At 51.1% G+C, this 26,057-nt stretch overlaps 1 protein-coding gene across 2 annotated transcripts in view; it reads right to left on the bottom strand.

Moving 5' to 3' along the window:
• NCKAP1L (NCK associated protein 1 like) overlaps nucleotides 1-26,057 on the bottom strand; it is a 348,408-nt gene that overhangs the window by 95,561 nt on the left and 226,790 nt on the right. For both annotated transcript variants that reach the window (XM_088469297.1, XM_088469299.1), the window contains exon 23: nucleotides 3,037-3,134. In XM_088469297.1, coding sequence (XP_088325423.1) covers nucleotides 3,037-3,134 — 98 coding nt within the window. The remainder of the gene's footprint in view (nucleotides 1-3,036; nucleotides 3,135-26,057) is intronic.

Raw genomic sequence — 26,057 nt, 5'->3', positions numbered from 1 at the left:
CGGGCAACACAGTGTACACTCAGGAATATTTAATACAGTATTAATTCATGAACTAATAGCTTCTGGCCAGTAAAGCTTAGGGAAAATAATCTGCAAACTGAGAGACTAATTGAAGGCCTGTTAGTTATTGTCTACTGTTTAGTTACAGCGTTTAAGTTAATCTGTGGTAGGGAAAGTATTGCATGCATTAACCTCTTAAACAGGAGGAGAGGAATCCCTACCGATTGTGAGGGAACTGTGTTCCTGAATAATAAAACCTGAATTGTTGTTGTTTTTCTCATGTGAACTGTAACTGTATCTGTTATTGTAATTGAACTTGTAACTTTTACTACGAAAGTGTAATCTTGTTCACCGTGTGCATCACTTATAAATTTATTGTAAAACTATTATCTATTGACATTGCATGATCTTATCTTATTTACTTGTTTGTCTCACGTTAGCCCTTACCTCTCTGTATAAAAACCAAGAACATATACTCGATATTATCTGAGACTTCTTCGTGGTACCATGATTTACCAGGGTGTCACACACATGAGTAGGAACTGGTGTGAGGTGGAGTGGTGAGCGGAATGGCTGCTCCAGGGACTGGAGCTACTCTGCCACCAAAGCCTGGGGAAGGAGCTATTACTCTGCTGCCAGGGGCTGGAGGAGGAGCTACTATGCTGCTGGGGAATGGAGCTGCTCTGCTGCCGGGACTAGGAGCTAAAGGTCACCGGTGGCATTAGAGGAAGGAGATATGGTCAACGCATGGAGAGTACACAGAGCCTGCAACCCACCACCTGGAATCAGCATGTCTGTGTAAAAGCTGTACTCCTGGTGAGTGACGCTGGTGTACCTAGGGTACTGGTTACACACTGTGACACTGGGGGCACTAATACACAGCACCTGTACAACACACAGTAACTCCCCTGTGCGCAGTCATTTGAATAGACATTTAAATAGGAGGATGGCGCTGGGGAGACACAGGAGGATGGCGCTGAGGAGAAGCAGGAGGATGGCACTGGGGAGAGGCAGGAGGATGGTGCTGGGGAGGTGTAGGAGGATGGCGCTGTGGAGACGCAGAAGGATGGAGCTTGGGAGACGGAGGAGGATGGTGCAGGGTAGACACATGAGGGATGGCACTGGGGAGACAAATGAGAATGGCGCTGGGGAGACACATGAGGATGGTGCTGGGAAGATGCAGGATGATGGCGCTGGAGAGATGCAGGAGGATGTCGCTGGGGAGACGCAAGAGGATGGCGCTAAGGAGACGCAGGAGGATGACATTGGGAAGAAACAGAAGGATGGTGCTGGAAAGAAGCAGGGGGATAGTGCTGGAGAGATACATAGGGGGGATTGGCAGGAAACACACCCAGGCAATGGTGCTGGAGACACATAGAGGATGGTTGGACCACTAGTACTATTAGAAGAAAAGACTGGGGGACAGTAATCTTCAGTAAGGCAACGATTCAAATGAAAAGATTTTACTGCAACCTCTGTTGCATGATGATGACATTGACTTTATTGCTACGCAAACAGGCGGCTTCCAGACCAAGTGATCTCCTGCATGAATAGTGAATACTGATTCAAGACACTGCCTGTCCAGGGAGGATCGATTTCTTCAGAGGTTCGTTCCCTGTTGCATTGAAATTATATATGTAAGAAAACACTCATTCACATGCTTGCTGTGCTTATTCACTGGAGAGAGGGACTGTGGGCATGCTCATCAGCTTCTGGAGTGGTGGGCATGCCCCCAGCATGACAAAAATGAGGGGAGAGGCTTTCTGGGCATAGCATTTCACATGAGGCCACACCCATTGTTATGAGGCCACACCCATATTTTGCGGGCACGTGCCTTCAGCGAGCGCCCATAGGGTCACTTTCAGAATTATTTCCAGGGTCACTTAAAATTCCCAATCCATCCCTGACAAGAGAGATACACTGCAACAGTTTGCAGAGAAAGAGGCTATTGCAGCACACAGAGAGAGACTCTGCAGCAATACACAAGAGAGAGAGACATCCCATCTGTCCTTCTTACATACCCAGATATGGCCTGCTCACTTGTGGCATATATTATTAATTTTATTTTAAATGTTCCATGAGTGATTGCCTACACTTATTAAAGGCAAAATATCTGTACATCTCACCTCATTTAAACATCTTGTTTAGTATAATATAATTAATATAATATGCACAATTGCAGAAAAACTGTACATTGCTTTACTTAAAAATAACAAACCAAAACGACGTTGTAAATAACACTGGAACATCGTATTGATCTGACTTTGAAACATTTTATTGATCGCAAGAAATTGCACCAGCCTACTGATATCACATTGTACTCTGTGGAATGTTTACAGTCTATTGATCTGCTACGAAAACATCGTCCCATTCAGCGGCAGACAAGCTTTGCCTTTTGTATCCTGTTTTATTATTCTGAATGTGCTTTGGAAGAAAATGAACACATAAAATGTAAAGAAAATAATAAGCGCCAGTAGTGAAACTAGAATTCATTAAACTGGCTTCTTCACAATATGTTGTCAATTCCTAACTCCAATTTATTAAAGGTGAAAAATTAATAGCAAAAAACAAAATAACACAACAAAAAACAACACAAAAATTGTGATTACTACTTCTGCTGAACGACTGACCATTCAAAGTATAGGGAATGTGCTAATATTATTAATATTATTAATTATTATTATTAATAACGCACAATGATTGTGATTGGGGAGATGTGGCCACATCATGGGGTTGTGATCATGCCTGCGAGCCACGGAGAGGGGTATTCTAACTGCACAGCTGGCCAGAGCCCTTGCAAGGCCCCTTAGACAACCCCGGGCCCAGGTAATTAGCACCTGCTCCACCCCTTCTTGGCACCCCCGCAAATATATATCCATCAAGCCGCACATGCACACAGCCTAGGATCTGGAGAAAATGTAGTCATTAGGCTGTCTTATGGTTACCTCTTGCATGCATGTGTGCCCATTGTATGTATACTCATGTATATTGCTTTCTGATTTAGTACAGTATATACCACTGAAATACATTAATTACCTTTAATTCCACAATTTGAGATGTTACATGCCACATAAGGGTCTCACTCAGATACTTCATCCCATATGGGCCAATCATTTCAGCCAAAGCTTTCATTTCTAGAATACATAACAAAAAACATGAAAATAAAGTACATATGCATGTAATTGGCAAACTACTGTATGTGTGTGCTGATACCAGTGACATATAAACTGAATAGTCTTCAGCCTGCAGTTAAAGACAAAGATAAAGGAAATGCCCATATTCTGAAAATGTTAATGCACTGGCTTGTACATTCCCTTATGCAGCTCTTACTGAATATATTGATGTATCTTTCCAATTTCCATCTCCACTTTTCACATATTTATTTTATTTATACCATTAGAGTTGTTTATTTTTACTTTTAATACATTTCACTTGATATGATACTTGTATTTATGCGCCAAGATTACAAACATACACAACTATATCTCTGATTCCTGAAAACCCAGTGGAGTATCTAAAATGGGTGCAGGATGTGTGGTGGATCCATGGTGGCTCAGCACAGTATGCATCTTACAGATTTGCCACGGTCCCTATACTTACTGCTGGCTGATTTCAGGTGATGTCTTTGGATAGATATTGCCAGCACAGGAGATAACAAAGACTCTGGCACTGGGTCGGAGTCTTTGCTATCTTCTACGGTATCCAGTCGATTGATACACACTAAAAAGATTGACACCAGAAGGTCTGAATGTTGACACTTGATAGGTCGACATAGTCATTAACTCGACCATCATTCTGTAGATGTGTATTTAGGTTGACAGTGTTAAATGGTCGACATATTGAAAAGGTCGACATTTAACAAGTCGGCAAAATGTCGACATATGGTTTTTCCATGATTTTTAGGTTTAGGGCTAGGTTAAGGGTTAAGCTGGCTACACACTAAATGATGTGTGTACCCAGCGATGCGAGTGACGACCCCTCCACTGACGAGCTGACATATCAGGCGGTCGGTAGACATTAGATGATTCAGTGCCTGACCGACCGAAATATTGGCCCCTGCCGCATCCCGCTGCATAGGGTCGTCTCAGCCGCATCGTCAATTTGAGCTTCATATAGGGCCGCCCTGACGATGCGGCTGACAACCCGCGGGAGTGCGCACCGGTTGACACAGAACATGCACACTTAACATTTTTAACGATTTGTCATAATCGTGAAAATCGTTCAAAATATCGCTAAGAGTGTACCCAGCTTTAGGCTAAAATAAAATAAAAATATCAACATTTTAGTGTTGATATGTAAAATGTCGACCTTTTCAATATGTTGACCATTTAACCCTGTCAATCAAAATACAGGTCTACAGAATGATGGTCAACCTATTGACCGTCGACATTCAGAATCAGTGGACCTTCTGAAGGTCAACCTTTTCACTGTCAAAACTGACGCATCTTCAATGGTTTTGGACACTGGATTTAAAGAAGCAATCATATTAAATACAAAATACGCCTGGTTTTATCATTAAAATGATTGACCCTTCAAATCTAAAGGCCGAAACCGCTGAGGTGCAAATGTTTTGAGACGTGCCACTTAGTAAGTAATTGGTATGAAATACCGTCGGCCGCATGGCCGGCGGTTCGATTCCCATCAGCGGCAGCCCGACAGAAGCAGAGTGCGACGCAGCGGAAGCCCGACAGCGCTGAAAATCCCGATCGTGGATAGGTAAGTATCCACTAAACCCCCTAACCCTCCTTAGGGGTGCCTAACCCTAACTTCCCCCCCAAGTGCCTAACCCTAATCCCCCCTCTAAGTGCCTAACCCTAACCACCCCCTTCCCCGCTGCCTAAACCTAAGTCCCCCGAGGGGGTGCCTAACCCTAATTCCCCCCCGGGGTGCCTAACCCTCCCTCCCCCTAGCCTAACCCTAACCCTCCCGGGGGGGTACCTAACCCTAAGTCCCCCCCGGGAGCCCTAAACCTAACCCACCCTCCCCGCGGCTGTCCGCTCGCGGCGCCCGGCATCACTACGATCGTGATGCCGGGCGCCGGTCTCCCGGCGTCGGGGAAATGCGGGCGTCTACATCTAGACGCCTGGCATTTCACCCATGCCGGGATAAGACAGTCGGGAAGCCGACTGCCGGTATTTAGGCTTCCCGATTGCCTCCCCTTAGTAAACTTCTCCTTTCCAGTGTATCCATGATAAGTGAGAACATTTTAAACAACCTTAACTGTTTAGACAACAATTTAAAGCAATATTCTTTGGGTCAAACAATATTTAAACATGGTCATCAAATCAATGTATAGAATTTGTCATTTCTATCTCAATACGACCTTTCATCACCTCATATAGCCATACAGCTGATTAAAACTAACAGTACATGATTCAGATAGATAAATTGTGTATATTCATTTGTGTTAAAATAATTTGCATACCCGATTGTCCCAATTTTGGTATGATAGTCCTGATCTATCTGCTGTATAGGTGTTCCCTCAGTATTCCTCCTGCATAAAAAATCTCTTTCTGCTAAATGCCCCTTCTTACCTACACTATCTGCATTATTTCACTTGTTGACTTTAATACTTTACCCCATTCCAGTACCTTTCGTCTATTTACCTTATGGGCATGTATCAGGGTTGCATACAGTTTTCGAGTGGACAGATCACACCTGTGCAGAGCTCTATGTGATGCTGGCCATACACTGGGGAGATGTATCAAGCCATTGAGAGTGATTAAGTGGAGAAGTTTCCCACAGCAGCCACTCAGCTTATAACTGTCATTTATCTGGTACAGTAATTGAAATGACAGTTATTGGTGCATACACACGGTCAGATAAACTTGACGATTTAAACGATAACGATCTTATTGTTATCGTTCAAATCGTCAAGTTTATGGCCCCCTCAAACGACCAAACGATTGTCGATGCACGGGCACGAATGGTCGATAACGATATCGACCATCGCCCATGCATGCAGGCCAACATGGTCAATATCGACCATGTTTGCCTGTTTACTATAGGGACCCGTGATCGTAGATCGCGGGTCGTTATAGTAGTTGGGGGGTTGCTGCATGTGCTGGATGTTCGATCCAGCACATGCAGGACGATCAGATAACGATCATTATCGTTATCTGACCGTCAAGCAGTCTGACCGTGTGTACCCTATAGTAGAAGCAGATTGGTTGCTTTGTGCAACGTCTCCACTTTATCACTCTCCAAGGTTTGTTACATCTCCCCCACTGTGAGATATAGCTCACTGTCAGACAGACAGACAGACAGACAGACAAATTATTTGATGTTGCATACACTCTCCTATAATTGGTCTGTCTGTCTGATGGTGAGTATACCCACACTGTATTTTCTAGTACTAATTATCGCATCTGTGGGGCTTGCTGAAAGATTTTTCATGCCAGACAGGGCGATAATTGGTGCTTGGTTGCAGCCATACATTGCAATTATTACCTGATCAGCCGATTATCGGGGGTATTTTATTAAAATTTTTCAAGGTGGAGGGGACCCCCATGAAAATTTGCACACTGGCCCACTATTGTCTTAAAACAGTCCTGGCAAGAGCTACCAAAATACATACAGTACTAGGAATCTTTTCCTTTTACCACAAATATGTATTTTTTTTAATTGCTACACTAAATAAGCCTTAGGTTATACAAATTTTTGAGATAGGACCTGATTCAGAGATGGACGCACAGCCGATGTTTATGCAGTTGAGTGATTATTGGTGGTCTGCGCATGCGGCAAATTTTATTACCGATATCGCTCACAGTGAGGATTTATTTGCAAAGTGATTGTCAAACAAGGACATGTACGTCGCTCCCATTTTAGAGGCATATATCTCTGCCTTCAACTGCAACCCATAGGCAGTAAAAATGGCTCCAGTGTCTCAGTTCCGGGGGCCATTCTGCACAAGCATAGTGTAAATAAATGTGATGCTGGCGACATGTCAAATGGCCATTATGTCATCAGATGGTATTGTATTATATTTTAGATACGTGTTACATTAGCTATCTCTTGATTTTCTGGGCAATTATTCAATTGGCAATTAAATATATCACCATTGGGTTGTTTAATATACAGTCTTGTTGCTAATTGATTAGGTGCATGCAGGCATTGGTATCCAATAATGAACATGACACAGATGTACCATATCTATCACTTCTAATGCCTGGTCTGTGTTTCACTGGCGTTGTATTATATTGCTGAATCAGCATAATATATACTTCTATTGATTTTCAATTATCTCGCCTGGCTTTTTGTTAATTCCAGGAGGAATATACTTCCATAAATCTTTGCCTCAAGAGACAATAGTCTCCAATAAATTATAAGTTTTTGTTGTGCATTTGTATGTCTAAACTGAGAGATTACAGTCTCCAGCTAACTAAATGTTTTCTGTTGTATGTATAAATTTGTGATAATTGCTCCTTTTAATATATTCTCATTAAAAGTTAATTTTTAATCTTTATCCGGCTATATTAGCCCTATCTCGGTACCTATTGTGTGCCCCCACAAAGAGTCCTTTTCTCTTTTTTCTTTTTGTTTACAAGCATAGTGTAACCCTGGTTAATGGTTAAAAGAAATACAGTATTAATAAACACATATTCTGAGGAAATATGTGTACATAGGTTGACAAATGTTATATATGACATATATGTATAGTTGTATATTCAGGTAAAACATGCCTAATTTATTAATTCTTTGAGAAATAGCCTTTAGTAAAGGATATGTATGTACAGTTTATGAAAAAAAAAGCATATATGTTTCATGTATTTACATGACAGTTTATTTAGTACTCTTTTCTCTGTGGTGGGGATGTGCCCAAGTGTGTGGGATGCACATGCACAGGAGAAGAAGGGGCAGAGTGATGTGGCTGGGAGTGGTTGGGTTCCTGTCAGAAAAAGAAGGGCAGGTATAGAGACAGGGATATAACAGCTGTCAGCAGCAGATGACAGTTAGCCTGGAGTTCCCCTCCTCGGGTGCCCACCTCCCTTTGGCTTGGGCAGCGGAGCCGTAGTAGGCTGCCGGGCACAGGGGGATGGAGCTGGAGAGGAGGCATCATCGGCAGCCATCAGCTAAGGAAGTTTACCGCTGACTGGGGGTGGAACATCGCTGCAGGCTGGGAAAGGATGAGGTCCCAGCGGCAGAGCAGCAGTGGTGGTCCCAGCGGTTGGTGCAACAGCTGAGCGCCAGGCAAGGATGGAGGAAACAGAGCCGCCGCAATCAGCACAGCTGTGGAGCTGTGTCGGTGGAGAGGGGACATGCCGAGATGGGCTGAGACCTGGTGAGAGAGAGGCCACCGGTGGTTCGTGGTAAGCTGACAGGGAAGTAGCAAAGGAGGGGCTCAGCAGCATGCTGTAAGCACACAGACTGTCATATGGGCTCATCCCTGCTGTGGCTGCCATGTATAAAGTTTACCCCTCAGAAGTGACAGCAGCATGAAGAAGGTAGTGATAAATACTAAAGGGAAAGTGACAGCTGAGGATTTCAGGCAGATTACTGGTTATATCCCACTCCAGGAACATTCATGGTTTAATTCAGGAGAGAGGACTATACTATACATACATAGATATTTGTATTAACAAATAGGGGAGGTATAGAATGTTTGGGAAGCCTAGATACCAGCTTGGAGGGTGTTCTGGCAGGGGAGTAGCTACTAATAACACCTGGAGATATATTCATCCATGAGAGGAAGACTATTCAGATGTCCTATTAAGATAATACTAACTGCATGCAAGGATAAAGCATAAATGTTCTCTGGAAGTGGTGCACTACACTAGAGAGAAAATGTACATAAGTTGCGATATTTAAAATCACATGTATATGTGTTCATTCTGCAAACTGATCGGAAAGCTATTTGCGAGTGCGGCCAGTCAGGGGCAGGCTGTGAGTTACAACTTGTTATGGCTGCTACAAACTAGATGAGTAGATAGCAGTTATTTTACATAAAGACTAACAAGAGAAAAAAAATCAACTATTCTCCCAGGAGTTAGTTTAACCCACAAGAGGAAGACTGTGAATAAATGCTACAGTTATAATGTAATTATATTTGGAAACACATTATTAACGAAATGTAGCCAGCACTCTCAGTAGGGAATGGGTATGATATACCGCCGGCCATGCGGCCGGCGGTTCGATTCCCGTAAGCGGCAGCCCGACAGGAGCAGAGTGCGAAGCAGCGGAAGCCCGACAGCGCTGGAAATCCCGATCGTGGCTAGGTAAGTATCTGCTAACCTAACCCCCCTAACCCTAACCCTCCTTAGGGGTGCCTAACCCTAATCCCCCCTGTAAGTGCCTAACCCTAACCACCCCCTTCCCCGCTGCCTAAACCTAAGTCCCCCGGGGGGGTGCCTAACCCTCCCCCTAGCATGACCCTAACCCTCCCAGGGGGGGTGCCTAACCCTAAGTCCCCCCCTGGAGCCCTAAACCTAACCCTCCCCCCCCTCGCGGCTGTCTGCTCGCGGCGCCCGGCATCACTACGATCGTGATGTCGGGCGCCGGTCTCCCGGCGTCGGGGAAATGCGGGCGTCTACATCTAGACGCCCCGCATTTCACCCCTGCCGGGATAAGACAGTCAGGAACGCCGGCTGCCGGTATTTAGGCAGTCGGCTTCCCGATTGCTTCCCCTCAGTAGGTATAGTAATGTATATGTATTTGTTATGCATGTTTCCATGTGTCACTATAACAGACACTGGAAGTGTGCTTCATGTAACAGTTATCTTTTATTGTATGTAAAAACCTAATACCTGGGTATATGGTGATGTAGGTAATTAATAGTTGTTATAGTTGTTTATGACTTAAGGATGATAATTATCTACAGTATATTATACTGAAAGTCTACCTACCGGTATTACTTTACCTACCCTTAAACCCATTTAACGTCGGTTTAAGGGTGGGTAAAGTAGATCACATAGGAGTTAGTAACCTGGGGGTAAATTTACTAAGGTTCGATTTGGGATTCAATTTTCTGAATCTATAAAATCGACCGAAATTGGATTGAGGGCTTGATTCAGACCCGCTCGCATGCAGTGAAAGAATGCAAATCCGCGATCTCACGGCAAGACATAAGCACACCCACTATGTCTTGCCGTGCGATCGCAGTGTGTATGCAGACGCCCACCAGCCTGTCTTAAGACGCCCACTTATGCACGTCATCTCTAGGATGTGTATTCAACCATTGGTAACATCGAGTACCATCGGAAGCGAACACAGCACTTGTGGTTAATGATACCCTACCTCAAGCACTGCGAGTGCTTCAGTGTGTAAAACAACCATGTGACGTGTACTATGATGCTGCGTCTTAATCATGCACGCCTCTGAAACGGTGTTAAGACGCTCAGGCCCGCCTGCATTCGCACCACCACTCCCCCGTTTCCAGCGACCAACCCATGTCCCCACCCACAAATGGCTTCACCTGTCACTCATTCTAACGAGGTGGCTGTGCGCAGTGAGCGAGCGCTTCACGATGGCATGGATTGGTTTGTGCACGTGCACTGTGATGCGTACGCATGCACAGAATGAAAACATCGGCAGGCTGCGTGCGAATGCAAGCGGGCCTGTATCGGGCCCTGAAATCAAACTGTAAAATCCCTTAGCCAAACCCCTGATTTACTAGTATTTGATTTTGCATTCGATTTTCAAATCAAATTCGATTTTGGTCGATTTTAAGAAGGGATTGCTAAGGGATTTTGCAGTTCGATTTCAATTTGATTGCAGTCGATTTTATAGATTCATAAACTTGAATTCCAAATCGAACTTAAGTAATTTACCCCCTGGTATCCCTTTAGTGGTAAAAGGGGGATTAACAATAGGATTACTCAGAAGTTTGATCAACTTCTGAGTCTATGACTGAACTATGACCATACTTACCGACTTTTTAGGACTCCTTTCCGGGAGCAGCCAAAGAGGAGCTGCTGCTCTCAGCTTCAGGGGGGCGGGGCCAGACTATAGCCATCATTAGGCCCCACCCCATTTACAGGAAAAGCCAGCAATTTGCGGGTCTGTGAGGAGGGAGTGGGGCTAAATTATGTAATTCACATAATTTAGCCTCGCCCCCTCCAGAGCCTCAATTTCTCTGAAAATCTCCCCATCCTGTCCACATAACTAGGAAGTGGGCGAGATGCGGGAGATCTGCCTACTCTTTTGGGGGGCGCGGGGGGTTGCCCAAAAAATCAGGAGCCTCCCGCGACTCCCAGGAGAGTAGGCAAGTATGACTCTGACTTTGTACACAGTCGCTTGGATCTGTTAAGCTTCTGGTGGGTGTCCCAATACAAATCCCGACGGCTATGAGATTTGCATATTATTGCACAGCCACTGCATACAAATTTGCAGCTGCGGCAGCGGCATTAGCGTACATCTCTGAATCAGGCCCTTAAGGTGTGCTTGGTAAGGTTTAGCATTCAGGTCTTGTGTTTTGTTTAATGGGTTATATAGAACATTTAGAGACAAAGCAAAACAAAAGACAATTAAATCAGTGAAAATGCATTTCCTGTCAGGACTCGCTATACACAGTACATGTGGTTATAATGTGACAGCTGTAATCAAGGTCAATATTGAGCCACACTGTTCTGAGTAAAAGCATTTGCTTAAATTTCAGCTGTAAAGACATGGAAGGGCATCGCCAGAAGGTGCTCTCTGAGCTTCTTTTATCCAAATTGAATATTGTTAAATGTGGTGCAGCTACAAAATGTTAAATATAAGTTCAGACATCTCAGTGGCAGTTTTAGCCTCATTTATCTGCAGCCGATCTAGTACATCACTATAGCGGGGAAATGTCAGGGTCTGCCCTAGAGACTAGCAGCACTTCTCAAGGTCTCAGGGTTTATGGCCCAAATCCTTCAGTCTAAAAACTTTTAAAAAAATGTAAATTACTTTTTGCATTTAGTGTTACTCATTTTATGTCTCAGATTTGTTAGCTACTGTTATAACTGTCAGGTTGGTGTTTTTCATACTTTACATGTGCTAATAAGGAAATTCATGTTTAATTAATGTGTAACATTTTTATGCATTTCATTCAAGTATGGTATAAATTAATGCCCACTTACTTAAGGAAAAAAATATGTATTTTTTTTTTTTAATACTTATAAGATGTCGCTGGTGAAATCATCATATAGTAAATATATTATAGTCAACTTTTTTGGAATATTTAAAACTCTGCTGCTCTGCACTGGCAGCAAATGTGTCTAGCATAGGCACACGCTCCAAACCGTGTACATCCTGGCAGGGTACCTGGGGGCAAGGCTGTGTAGTAGTGATGTCGGTGGCGCTGCCACGTCATCATCTCCCGCAGGGGCTGGCTGGCAACTTTTAGTCTGGGGGGCACATGCAATCAAGTGGCCCGGGTTTTTCTACCAGCACATGGCAACTTACCACCTCTTCTTACCATTCTATCCCATGATAACATTCTGGATTACAAGTCTTAAACTAGAGGCAAATTTACTATATTGCACAGCCCAAAACAATCAGGGTAAAAACAATTACTATGACTGCATCTTTATAATAACACAGAGACATAAAACTGAAGTACTGTACGTACAGCACTTGTCACACTCCAGGTAGGCTCTATCTCTCCTCACTGATTGATGCTGGGAGGAGGCGGCCACGCCTCCGCCCAGTACCAGTCAATGAGGAGAGCCGAAGGCGGAGCCAACTGGGAGGACGCGACCACGGAAGGGGAGGACGTGACCACGATTTATTGCTAGCAGAATTTTAAAATTTGGTAATCATAAATGTCCACGTGATTTGGTTATGATTTTGCAATTCAGTGTATATAGGGATATAATTATTTTTGGTGTCCCTGAATCGCAGAATGCGGCCCCAACCTTTTATATGCCATGTATGAGACAGGTTGGGTATGGATTGCCGGCAGTTGGGATGTCGCTGGTCAGAATATCGACAGCGGCATACCGACAGTCAGAATAGGTAAGTATGCTAGTACTAATCCTAACCCTCTCTCCCCGGTGCCTAAACCTAACCTTTCACCTAGTTCCAAAGCCTAACCTCCCACTCCCCGCACCCTAAACCTAACATTCCCTCCCTGGTGCCTAAACCTAACCTCCCCCCTAGCGTCTAAACCTAACCTCTGTTGCTTCTATGCTGCAAGGCCCCTGTACTGCAACAGACTAATGTGCTTTATCTAGGCAGCCATGATTTGCCCTCCCACTTACCTATCTACACTGTACAGTTGCCTATAGTTGTAGGCGATAGAGAGCTAGCAATGCACAGCCTGGTATTGCATTCAGTGACACAGGCTATGGTAAAGTATACTTTCCTTCACAGCACAATGTTTTCTTCTATGGTAATGGGGGAAGTGAGTTGTACTTCTCATATATGGTTTGCGGGTCAGGACATTTTTTTGTTCAACTTATCAGGTGGCTACTGAACAACAGCTGCATTTAGTTTTATTCAACATCACTGTCTGATAGCAGATCCCAGGCTTCTCCTCGTCAGGTCCCTGGCTCATGTCTCTCCTCCCACCTCCAGCTACCCATCTCCTGCACGCAGACTTATGCTTCCCCTCCCACCTCCAGCTACCCATCTCCAGCACAGACTCACACTTCCCCTCCCAGCTCCAGCTACCCATCTCCTGCACAGACTCACACTTCCCCTCCCAGCTCCAGCTACCCATCTCCTGCACAGACTCATGCTTCTCCTCCCACCTCCAGCTACCCATCTTCTGCACACAGACTCATGCTTCTCCTCCCACCTCCATACACCCATCTCCTGCACGCAGACTCATGCTTCTCCTCCCACCTCCAGCTACCCATCTCCTGCACGCAGACTCATGCTTCTCCTCCCACCTCCATACACCCATCTCCTGCACACAGACTTATGCTTCCCCTCCCACCTCCAGCTACCCATCTCCTGCACAGACTCACACTTCCCCTCCCAGCTCCAGCTACCCATCTCCTGCACAGACTCATGCTTCTCCTCCCACCTCCACCTACCCATCTCCTGCACGCAGACTCATGCTTCTCCTCCCACCTCCAGCTACCCATCTCCTGCACACAGACTCATGCTTCTCCTCCCACCTCCATACACCCATCTCCTGCACGCAGACTCATGCTTCTCCTCCCACCTCCAGCTACCCATCTCCTGCACGCAGACTCATGCTTCTCCTCCCACCTCCATACACCCATCTCCTGCACACAGACTTATGCTTCCCCTCCCACCTCCAGCTACCCATCTCCAGCACAGACTCACACTTCCCCTCCCAGCTCCAGCTACCCATCTCCTGCACAGACTCACACTTCCCCTCCCAGCTCCAGCTACCCATCTCCTGCACAGACTCATGCTTCTCCTCCCACCTCCAGCTACCCATCTCCTGCACACAGACTCATGCTTCTCCTCCCACCTCCATACACCCATCTCCTGCACGCAGACTCATGCTTCTCCTCCCACCTCCAGCTACCCATCTCCTGCATGCAGACTCAAGCTTCTCCTCCCACCTCCATACACCCATCTCCTGCACACAGACTTATGCTTCCCCTCCCACCTCCAGCTACCCATCTCCTGCACAGACTCACACTTCCCCTCCCAGCTCCAGCTACCCATCTCCTGCACAGACTCATGCTTCTCCTCCCACATCCACCTACCCATCTCCTGCACGCAGACTCATGCTTCTCCTCCCACCTCCAGCTACCCATCTCCTGCACACAGACTCATGCTTCTCCTCCCACCTCCAGCTACCCATCTCCTGCACACAGACTCATGCTTCTCCTCCCACCTCCATACACCCATCTCCTGCACGCAGACTCATGCTTCTCCTCCCACCTCCAGCTACCCATCTCCTGCACGCAGACTCATGCTTCTCCTCCCACCTCCATACACCCATCTCCTGCACACAGACTTATGCTTCCCCTCCCACCTCCAGCTACCCATCTCCTGCACAGACTCACACTTCCCCTCCCAGCTCCAGCTACCCATCTCCTGCACAGACTCATGCTTCTCCTCCCACCTCCACCTACCCATCTCCTGCACGCAGACTCATGCTTCTCCTCCCACCTCCAGCTACCCATCTCCTGCACACAGACTCATGCTTCTCCTCCCACCTCCATACACCCATCTCCTGCACGCAGACTCATGCTTCCCCTCCCACCTCCAGCTACCCATCTCCTGCACGCAGACTCATGCCTCTCCTCCCACCTCCAGCTACCCATCTCCTGCACGCAGACTCACACTTCCCCTCCCAGCTCCAGCTACCCATCTCCTGCACAGACTCATGCTTCTCCTCCCACCTCCAGCTACCCATCTCCTGCACAGACTCACACTTCCCCTCCCAGCTCCAGCTACCCATCTCCTGCACAGACTCATGCTTCTCCTCCCACCTCCACCTACCCATCTCCTGCACGCAGACTCATGCTTCTCCTCCGACCTCCAGCTACCCATCTCCTGCACACAGACTCATGCTTCTCCTCCCACCTCCATACACCCATCTCCTGCACGCAGACTCATGCTTCCCCTCCCACCTCCAGCTACCCATCTCCTGCACGCAGACTCATGCCTCTCCTCCCACCTCCAGCTACCCATCTCCTGCACGCAGACTCACACTTCCCCTCCCAGCTCCAGCTATCCATCTCCTGCACAGACTCATGCTTCTCCTCCCACCTCCAGCTACCCATCTCCTGCACAGACTCACACTTCCCCTCCCAGCTCCAGCTACCCATCTCCTGCACAGACTCATGCTTCTCCTCCCACCTCCACCTACCCATCTCCTGCACGCAGACTCATGCTTCTCCTCCCACCTCCAGCTACCCATCTCCTGCACGCAGACTCATGCTTCTCCTCCCACCTCCATACACCCATCTCCTGCACACAGACTTATGCTTCCCCTCCCACCTCCAGCTACCCATCTCCTGCACAGACTCACACTTCCCCTCCCAGCTCCAGCTACCCATCTCCTGCACAGACTCATGCTTCTCCTCCCACCTCCACCTACCCATCTCCTGCACGCAGACTCATGCTTCTCCTCCCACCTCCAGCTACCCATCTCCTGCACACAGACTCATGCTTCTCCTCCCACCTCCATACACCCATCTCCTGCACGCAGACTCATGCTTCTCCTCCCACCTCCAGCTACCCATCTCCTGCACGCAGACTCATGCTTCTCCTCCCACCTCCATACACCCATCTCCTGCACACAGACTTATGCTTCCCCTCCCACCTCCAGCTACCCATCTCCAGCACAGACTCACACTTCCCCTCCCAGCTCCAGCTACCCATCTCCTGCACAGACTCACACTTCCCCTCCCAGCTCCAGCTACCCATCTCCTGCACAGACTCATGCTTCTCCTCCCACCTCCAGCTACCCATCTCCTGCACACAGACTCATGCTTCTCCTCCCACCTCCATACACCCATCTCCTGCACGCAGACTCATGCTTCTCCTCCCACCTCCAGCTACCCATCTCCTGCATGCAGACTCAAGCTTCTCCTCCCACCTCCATACACCCATCTCCTGCACACAGACTTATGCTTCCCCTCCCACCTCCAGCTACCCATCTCCTGCACAGACTCACACTTCCCCTCCCAGCTCCAGCTACCCATCTCCTGCACAGACTCATGCTTCTCCTCCCACATCCACCTACCCATCTCCTGCACGCAGACTCATGCTTCTCCTCCCACCTCCAGCTACCCATCTCCTGCACACAGACTCATGCTTCTCCTCCCACCTCCAGCTACCCATCTCCTGCACACAGACTCATGCTTCTCCTCCCACCTCCATACACCCATCTCCTGCACGCAGACTCATGCTTCTCCTCCCACCTCCAGCTACCCATCTCCTGCACGCAGACTCATGCTTCTCCTCCCACCTCCATACACCCATCTCCTGCACACAGACTTATGCTTCCCCTCCCACCTCCAGCTACCCATCTCCTGCACAGACTCACACTTCCCCTCCCAGCTCCAGCTACCCATCTCCTGCACAGACTCATGCTTCTCCTCCCACCTCCACCTACCCATCTCCTGCACGCAGACTCATGCTTCTCCTCCCACCTCCAGCTACCCATCTCCTGCACACAGACTCATGCTTCTCCTCCCACCTCCATACACCCATCTCCTGCACGCAGACTCATGCTTCCCCTCCCACCTCCAGCTACCCATCTCCTGCACGCAGACTCATGCCTCTCCTCCCACCTCCAGCTACCCATCTCCTGCACGCAGACTCACACTTCCCCTCCCAGCTCCAGCTACCCATCTCCTGCACAGACTCATGCTTCTCCTCCCACCTCCAGCTACCCTTCTCCTGCACAGACTCACACTTCCCCTCCCAGCTCCAGCTACCCATCTCCTGCACAGACTCATGCTTCTCCTCCCACCTCCACCTACCCATCTCCTGCACGCAGACTCATGCTTCTCCTCCGACCTCCAGCTACCCATCTCCTGCACACAGACTCATGCTTCTCCTCCCACCTCCATACACCCATCTCCTGCACGCAGACTCATGCTTCCCCTCCCACCTCCAGCTACCCATCTCCTGCACGCAGACTCATGCCTCTCCTCCCACCTCCAGCTACCCATCTCCTGCACGCAGACTCACACTTCCCCTCCCAGCTCCAGCTACCCATCTCCTGCACAGACTCATGCTTCTCCTCCCACCTCCAGCTACCCATCTCCTGCACAGACTCACACTTCCCCTCCCAGCTCCAGCTACCCATCTCCTGCACAGACTCATGCTTCTCCTCCCACCTCCACCTACCCATCTCCTGCACGCAGACTCATGCTTCTCCTGCCACCTCCAGCTACCCATCTCCTGCACACAGACTCATGCTTCTCCTCCCACATCCATACACCCATCTCCTGCACACAGACTTAAGCTTCCCCTCCCACCTCCAGCTACCCATCTCCTGCACAGACTCACACTTCCCCTCCCTGCTCCAGCTACCCATCTCCTGCACAGACTCACACTTCCCCTCCCAGCTCCAGCTACCCATCTCCTGCACAAACTCATGCTTCTCCTCCCACCTCCAGCTACCCATCTCCTGCACACAGACTCATGCTTCTCCTCCCACCTCCATACACCCATCTCCTGCACACAGACTTATGCTTCCCCTCCCACCTCCAGCTACCCATCTCCTGCACAGACTCACACTTCCCCTCCCAGCTCCAGCTACCCATCTCCTGCACAGACTCATGCTTCTCCTCCCACCTCCACCTACCCATCTCCTCCACGCAGACTCATGCTTCTCCTCCCACCTCCAGCTACCCATCTCCTGCACACAGACTCATGCTTCTCCTCCCACCTCCATACACCCATCTCCTGCACGCAGACTCATGCTTCCCCTCCCACCTCCAGCTACCCATCTCCTGCACGCAGACACATGCCTCTCCTCCCACCTCCAGCTACCCATCTCCTGCACGCAGACTCACACTTCCCCTCCCAGCTCCAGCTACCCATCTCCTGCACAGACTCATGCTTCTCCTCCCACCTCCAGCTACCCATCTCCTGCACAGACTCACACTTCCCCTCCCAGCTCCAGCTACCCATCTCCTGCACAGACTCATGCTTCTCCTCCCACCTCCACCTACCCATCTCCTGCACGCAGACTCATGCTTCTCCTCCCACCTCCAGCTACCCATCTCCTGCACACAGACTCATGCTTCTCCTCCCACCTCCATACACCCATCTCCTGCACGCAGACTTATGCTTCCCCTCCCACCTCCAGCTACCCATCTCCAGCACAGACTCACACTTCCCCTCCCAGCTCCAGCTACCCATCTCCTGCACAGACTCACACTTCCCCTCCCAGCTCCAGCTACCCATCTCCTGCACAGACTCATGCTTCTCCTCCCACCTCCAGCTACCCATCTCCTGCACACAGACTCATGCTTCTCCTCCCACCTCCATACACCCATCTCCTGCACGCAGACTCATGCTTCTCCTCCCACCTCCAGCTACCCATCTCCTGCATGCAGACTCAAGCTTCTCCTCCCACCTCCATACACCCATCTCCTGCACACAGACTTATGCTTCCCCTCCCACCTCCAGCTACCCATCTCCTGCACAGACTCACACTTCCCCTCCCAGCTCCAGCTACCCATCTCCTGCACAGACTCATGCTTCTCCTCCCACATCCACCTACCCATCTCCTGCACGCAGACTCATGCTTCTCCTCCCACCTCCAGCTACCCATCTCCTGCACACAGACTCATGCTTCTCCTCCCACCTCCAGCTACCCATCTCCTGCACACAGACTCATGCTTCTCCTCCCACCTCCATACACCCATCTCCTGCACGCAGACTCATGCTTCTCCTCCCACCTCCAGCTACCCATCTCCTGCACGCAGACTCATGCTTCTCCTCCCACCTCCATACACCCATCTCCTGCACACAGACTTATGCTTCCCCTCCCACCTCCAGCTACCCATCTCCTGCACAGACTCACACTTCCCCTCCCAGCTCCAGCTACCCATCTCCTGCACAGACTCATGCTTCTCCTCCCACCTCCACCTACCCATCTCCTGCACGCAGACTCATGCTTCTCCTCCCACCTCCAGCTACCCATCTCCTGCACACAGACTCATGCTTCTCCTCCCACCTCCATACACCCATCTCCTGCACGCAGACTCATGCTTCCCCTCCCACCTCCAGCTACCCATCTCCTGCACGCAGACTCATGCCTCTCCTCCCACCTCCAGCTACCCATCTCCTGCACGCAGACTCACACTTCCCCTCCCAGCTCCAGCTACCCATCTCCTGCACAGACTCATGCTTCTCCTCCCACCTCCAGCTACCCATCTCCTGCACAGACTCACACTTCCCCTCCCAGCTCCAGCTACCCATCTCCTGCACAGACTCATGCTTCTCCTCCCACCTCCACCTACCCATCTCCTGCACGCAGACTCATGCTTCTCCTCCGACCTCCAGCTACCCATCTCCTGCACACAGACTCATGCTTCTCCTCCCACCTCCATACACCCATCTCCTGCACGCAGACTCATGCTTCCCCTCCCACCTCCAGCTACCCATCTCCTGCACGCAGACTCATGCCTCTCCTCCCACCTCCAGCTACCCATCTCCTGCACGCAGACTCACACTTCCCCTCCCAGCTCCAGCTACCCATCTCCTGCACAGACTCATGCTTCTCCTCCCACCTCCAGCTACCCATCTCCTGCACAGACTCACACTTCCCCTCCCAGCTCCAGCTACCCATCTCCTGCACAGACTCATGCTTCTCCTCCCACCTCCACCTACCCATCTCCTGCACGCAGACTCATGCTTCTCCTGCCACCTCCAGCTACCCATCTCCTGCACACAGACTCATGCTTCTCCTCCCACCTCCATACACCCATCTCCTGCACACAGACTTAAGCTTCCCCTCCCACCTCCAGCTACCCATCTCCTGCACAGACTCACACTTCCCCTCCCTGCTCCAGCTACCCATCTCCTGCACAGACTCACACTTCCCCTCCCAGCTCCAGCTACCCATCTCCTGCACAAACTCATGCTTCTCCTCCCACCTCCAGCTACCCATCTCCTGCACACAGACTCATGCTTCTCCTCCCACCTCCATACACCCATCTCCTGCACACAGACTTATGCTTCCCCTCCCACCTCCAGCTACCCATCTCCTGCACAGACTCACACTTCCCCTCCCAGCTCCAGCTACCCATCTCCTGCACAGACTCATGCTTCTCCTCCCACCTCCACCTACCCATCTCCTCCACGCAGACTCATGCTTCTCCTCCCACCTCCAGCTACCCATCTCCTGCACACAGACTCATGCTTCTCCTCCCACCTCCATACACCCATCTCCTGCACGCAGACTCATGCTTCCCCTCCCACCTCCAGCTACCCATCTCCTGCACGCAGACACATGCCTCTCCTCCCACCTCCAGCTACCCATCTCCTGCACGCAGACTCACACTTCCCCTCCCAGCTCCAGCTACCCATCTCCTGCACAGACTCATGCTTCTCCTCCCACCTCCAGCTACCCATCTCCTGCACAGACTCACACTTCCCCTCCCAGCTCCAGCTACCCATCTCCTGCACAGACTCATGCTTCTCCTCCCACCTCCACCTACCCATCTCCTGCACGCAGACTCATGCTTCTCCTCCCACCTCCAGCTACCCATCTCCTGCACACAGACTCATGCTTCTCCTCCCACCTCCATACACCCATCTCCTGCACGCAGACTCATGCTTCCCCTCCCACCTCCAGCTACCCATCTCCTGCACGCAGACTCATGCCTCTCCTCCCACCTCCAGCTACCCATCTCCTGCACGCAGACTCACACTTCCCCTCCCAGCTCCAGCTACCCATCTCCTGCACAGACTCATGCTTCTCCTCCCACCTCCAGCTACCCATCTCCTGCACAGACTCACACTTCCCCTCCCAGCTCCAGCTACCCATCTCCTGCACAGACTCATGCTTCTCCTCCCACCTCCACCTACCCATCTCCTGCACGCAGACTCATGCTTCTCCTCCCACCTCCAGCTACCCATCTCCTGCACACAGACTCATGCTTCCCCTCCCACCTCCATACACCCATCTCCTGCACACAGACTTATGCTTCCCCTCACACCTCCAGCTACCCATCTCCTGCACAGACTCACACTTCCCCTCCCAGCTCCAGCTACCCATCTCCTGCACAGACTCATGCTTCTCCTCCCACCTCCATACACCCATCTCCTGCACGCAGACTCATGCTTCTCCTCCCACCTCCAGCTACCCATCTCCTGCACGCAGACTCATGCTTCTCCTCCCACCTCCATACACCCATCTCCTGCACACAGACTTATGCTTCCCCTCCCACCTCCAGCTACCCATCTCCTGCACAGACTCACACTTCCCCTCCCAGCTCCAGCTACCCATCTCCTGCACAGACTCATGCTTCTCCTCCCACCTCCACCTACCCATCTCCTGCACGCAGACTCATGCTTCTCCTCCCACCTCCAGCTACCCATCTCCTGCACACAGACTCATGCTTCTCCTCCCACCTCCATACACCCATCTCCTGCACGCAGACTCATGCTTCCCCTCCCACCTCCAGCTACCCATCTCCTGCACGCAGACTCATGCCTCTCCTCCCACCTCCAGCTACCCATCTCCTGCACGCAGACTCACACTTCCCCTCCCAGCTCCAGCTACCCATCTCCTGCACAGACTCATGCTTCTCCTCCCACCTCCAGCTACCCATCTCCTGCACAGACTCACACTTCCCCTCCCAGCTCCAGCTACCCATCTCCTGCACAGACTCATGCTTCTCCTCCCACCTCCACCTACCCATCTCCTGCACGCAGACTCATGCTTCTCCTCCCACCTCCAGCTACCCATCTCCTGCACACAGACTCATGCTTCTCCTCCCACCTCCATACACCCATCTCCTGCACGCAGACTCATGCTTCCCCTCCCACCTCCAGCTACCCATCTCCTGCACGCAGACTCATGCCTCTCCTCCCACCTCCAGCTACCCATCTCCTGCACGCAGACTCACACTTCCCCTCCCAGCTCCAGCTACCCATCTCCTGCACAGACTCATGCTTCTCCTCCCACCTCCAGCTACCCATCTCCTGCACAGACTCACACTTCCCCTCCCAGCTCCAGCTACCCATCTCCTGCACAGACTCATGCTTCTCCTCCCACCTCCACCTACCCATCTCCTGCACGCAGACTCATGCTTCTCCTGCCACCTCCAGCTACCCATCTCCTGCACACAGACTCATGCTTCTCCTCCCACCTCCATACACCCATCTCCTGCACACAGACTTAAGCTTCCCCTCCCACCTCCAGCTACCCATCTCCTGCACAGACTCACACTTCCCCTCCCTGCTCCAGCTACCCATCTCCTGCACAGACTCACACTTCCCCTCCCAGCTCCAGCTACCCATCTCCTGCACAAACTCATGCTTCTCCTCCCACCTCCAGCTACCCATCTGCTGCACACAGACTCATGCTTCTCCTCCCACCTCCATACACCCATCTCCTGCACACAGACTTATGCTTCCCCTCCCACCTCCAGCTACCCATCTCCTGCACAGACTCACACTTCCCCTCCCAGCTCCAGCTACCCATCTCCTGCACAGACTCATGCTTCTCCTCCCACCTCCACCTACCCATCTCCTGCACGCAGACTCATGCTTCTCCTCCCACCTCCAGCTACCCATCTCCTGCACACAAACTCATGCTTCTCCTCCCACCTCCATACACCCATCTCCTGCACGCAGACTCATGCTTCCCCTCCCACCTCCAGCTACCCATCTCCTGCACGCAGACACATGCCTCTCCTCCCACCTCCAGCTACCCATCTCCTGCACGCAGACTCACACTTCCCCTCCCAGCTCCAGCTACCCATCTCCTGCACAGACTCATGCTTCTCCTCCCACCTCCAGCTACCCATCTCCTGCACAGACTCACACTTCCCCTCCCAGCTCCAGCTACCCAACTCCTGCACAGACTCATGCTTCTCCTCCCACCTCCACCTACCCATCTCCTGCACGCAGACTCATGCTTCTCCTCCCACCTCCAGCTACCCATCTCCTGCACACAGACTCATGCTTCTCCTCCCACCTCCATACACCCATCTCCTGCACGCAGACTCATGCTTCCCCTCCCACCTCCAGCTACCCATCTCCTGCACGCAGACTCATGCCTCTCCTCCCACCTCCAGCTACCCATCTCCTGCACGCAGACTCACACTTCCCCTCCCAGCTCCAGCTACCCATCTCCTGCACAGACTCATGCTTCTCCTCCCACCTCCAGCTACCCATCTCCTGCACAGACTCACACTTCCCCTCCCAGCTCCAGCTACCCATCTCCTGCACAGACTCATGCTTCTCCTCCCACCTCCACCTACCCATCTCCTGCACGCAGACTCATGCTTCTCCTCCCACCTCCAGCTACCCATCTCCTGCACACAGACTCATGCTTCTCCTCCCACCTCCATACACCCATCTCCTGCACACAGACTTATGCTTCCCCTCACACCTCCAGCTACCCATCTCCTGCACAGACTCACACTTCCCCTCCCAGCTCCAGCTACCCATCTCCTGCACAGACTCACACTTCCCCTCCCAGCTCCAGCTACCCATCTCCTGCACAGACTCATGCTTCTCCTCCCACCTCCAGCTACCCATCTCCTGCACACAGACTCATGCTTCTCCTCCCACCTCCATACACCCATCTCCTGCACGCAGACTCATGCTTCTCCTCCCACCTCCAGCTACCCATCTCCTGCACGCAGACTCATGCTTCTCCTCCCACCTCCATACACCCATCTCCTGCACACAGACTTATGCTTCCCCTCCCACCTCCAGCTACCCATCTCCTGCACAGACTCACACTTCCCCTCCCAGCTCCAGCTACCCATCTCCTGCACAGACTCATGCTTCTCCTCCCACCTCCACCTACCCATCTCCTGCACGCAGACTCATGCTTCTCCTCCCACCTCCAGCTACCCATCTCCTGCACACAGACTCATGCTTCTCCTCCCACCTCCATACACCCATCTCCTGCACGCAGACTCATGCTTCCCCTCCCACCTCCAGCTACCCATCTCCTGCACGCAGACTCATGCCTCTCCTCCCACCTCCAGCTACCCATCTCCTGCACGCAGACTCACACTTCCCCTCCCAGCTCCAGCTACCCATCTCCTGCACAGACTCATGCTTCTCCTCCCACCTCCAGCTACCCATCTCCTGCACAGACTCACACTTCCCCTCCCAGCTCCAGCTACCCATCTCCTGCACAGACTCATGCTTCTCCTCCCACCTCCACCTACCCATCTCCTGCACGCAGACTCATGCTTCTCCTCCCACCTCCAGCTACCCATCTCCTGCACACAGACTCATGCTTCTCCTCCCACCTCCATACACCCATCTCCTGCACGCAGACTCATGCTTCCCCTCCCACCTCCAGCTACCCATCTCCTGCACGCAGACTCATGCCTCTCCTCCCACCTCCAGCTACCCATCTCCTGCACGCAGACTCACACTTCCCCTCCCAGCTCCAGCTACCCATCTCCTGCACAGACTCATGCTTCTCCTCCCACCTCCAGCTACCCATCTCCTGCACAGACTCACACTTCCCCTCCCAGCTCCAGCTACCCATCTCCTGCACAGACTCATGCTTCTCCTCCCACCTCCACCTACCCATCTCCTGCACGCAGACTCATGCTTCTCCTGCCACCTCCAGCTACCCATCTCCTGCACACAGACTCATGCTTCTCCTCCCACCTCCATACACCCATCTCCTGCACACAGACTTAAGCTTCCCCTCCCACCTCCAGCTACCCATCTCCTGCACAGACTCACACTTCCCCTCCCTGCTCCAGCTACCCATCTCCTGCACAGACTCACACTTCCCCTCCCAGCTCCAGCTACCCATCTCCTGCACAAACTCATGCTTCTCCTCCCACCTCCAGCTACCCATCTCCTGCACACAGACTCATGCTTCTCCTCCCACCTCCATACACCCATCTCCTGCACACAGACTTATGCTTCCCCTCCCACCTCCAGCTACCCATCTCCTGCACAGACTCACACTTCCCCTCCCAGCTCCAGCTACCCATCTCCTGCACAGACTCATGCTTCTCCTCCCACCTCCACCTACCCATCTCCTGCACGCAGACTCATGCTTCTCCTCCCACCTCCAGCTACCCATCTCCTGCACACAGACTCATGCTTCTCCTCCCACCTCCATACACCCATCTCCTGCACGCAGACTCATGCTTCCCCTCCCACCTCCAGCTACCCATCTCCTGCACGCAGACACATGCCTCTCCTCCCACCTCCAGCTACCCATCTCCTGCACGCAGACTCACACTTCCCCTCCCAGCTCCAGCTACCCATCTCCTGCACAGACTCATGCTTCTCCTCCCACCTCCAGCTACCCATCTCCTGCACAGACTCACACTTCCCCTCCCAGCTCCAGCTACCCATCTCCTGCACAGACTCATGCTTCTCCTCCCACCTCCACCTACCCATCTCCTGCACGCAGACTCATGCTTCTCCTCCCACCTCCAGCTACCCATCTCCTGCACACAGACTCATGCTTCTCCTCCCACCTCCATACACCCATCTCCTGCACGCAGACTCATGCTTCCCCTCCCACCTCCAGCTAC

The sequence above is a fragment of the Taudactylus pleione genome, unplaced genomic scaffold (assembly GCF_031769625.1).
Source record: "Taudactylus pleione unplaced genomic scaffold, aTauple2 ptg000089l, whole genome shotgun sequence".
NCBI classification, from domain to species: Eukaryota; Metazoa; Chordata; class Amphibia; order Anura; family Myobatrachidae; genus Taudactylus; species Taudactylus pleione.
This window is presented reverse-complemented; position numbering and strand designations above follow the sequence as displayed.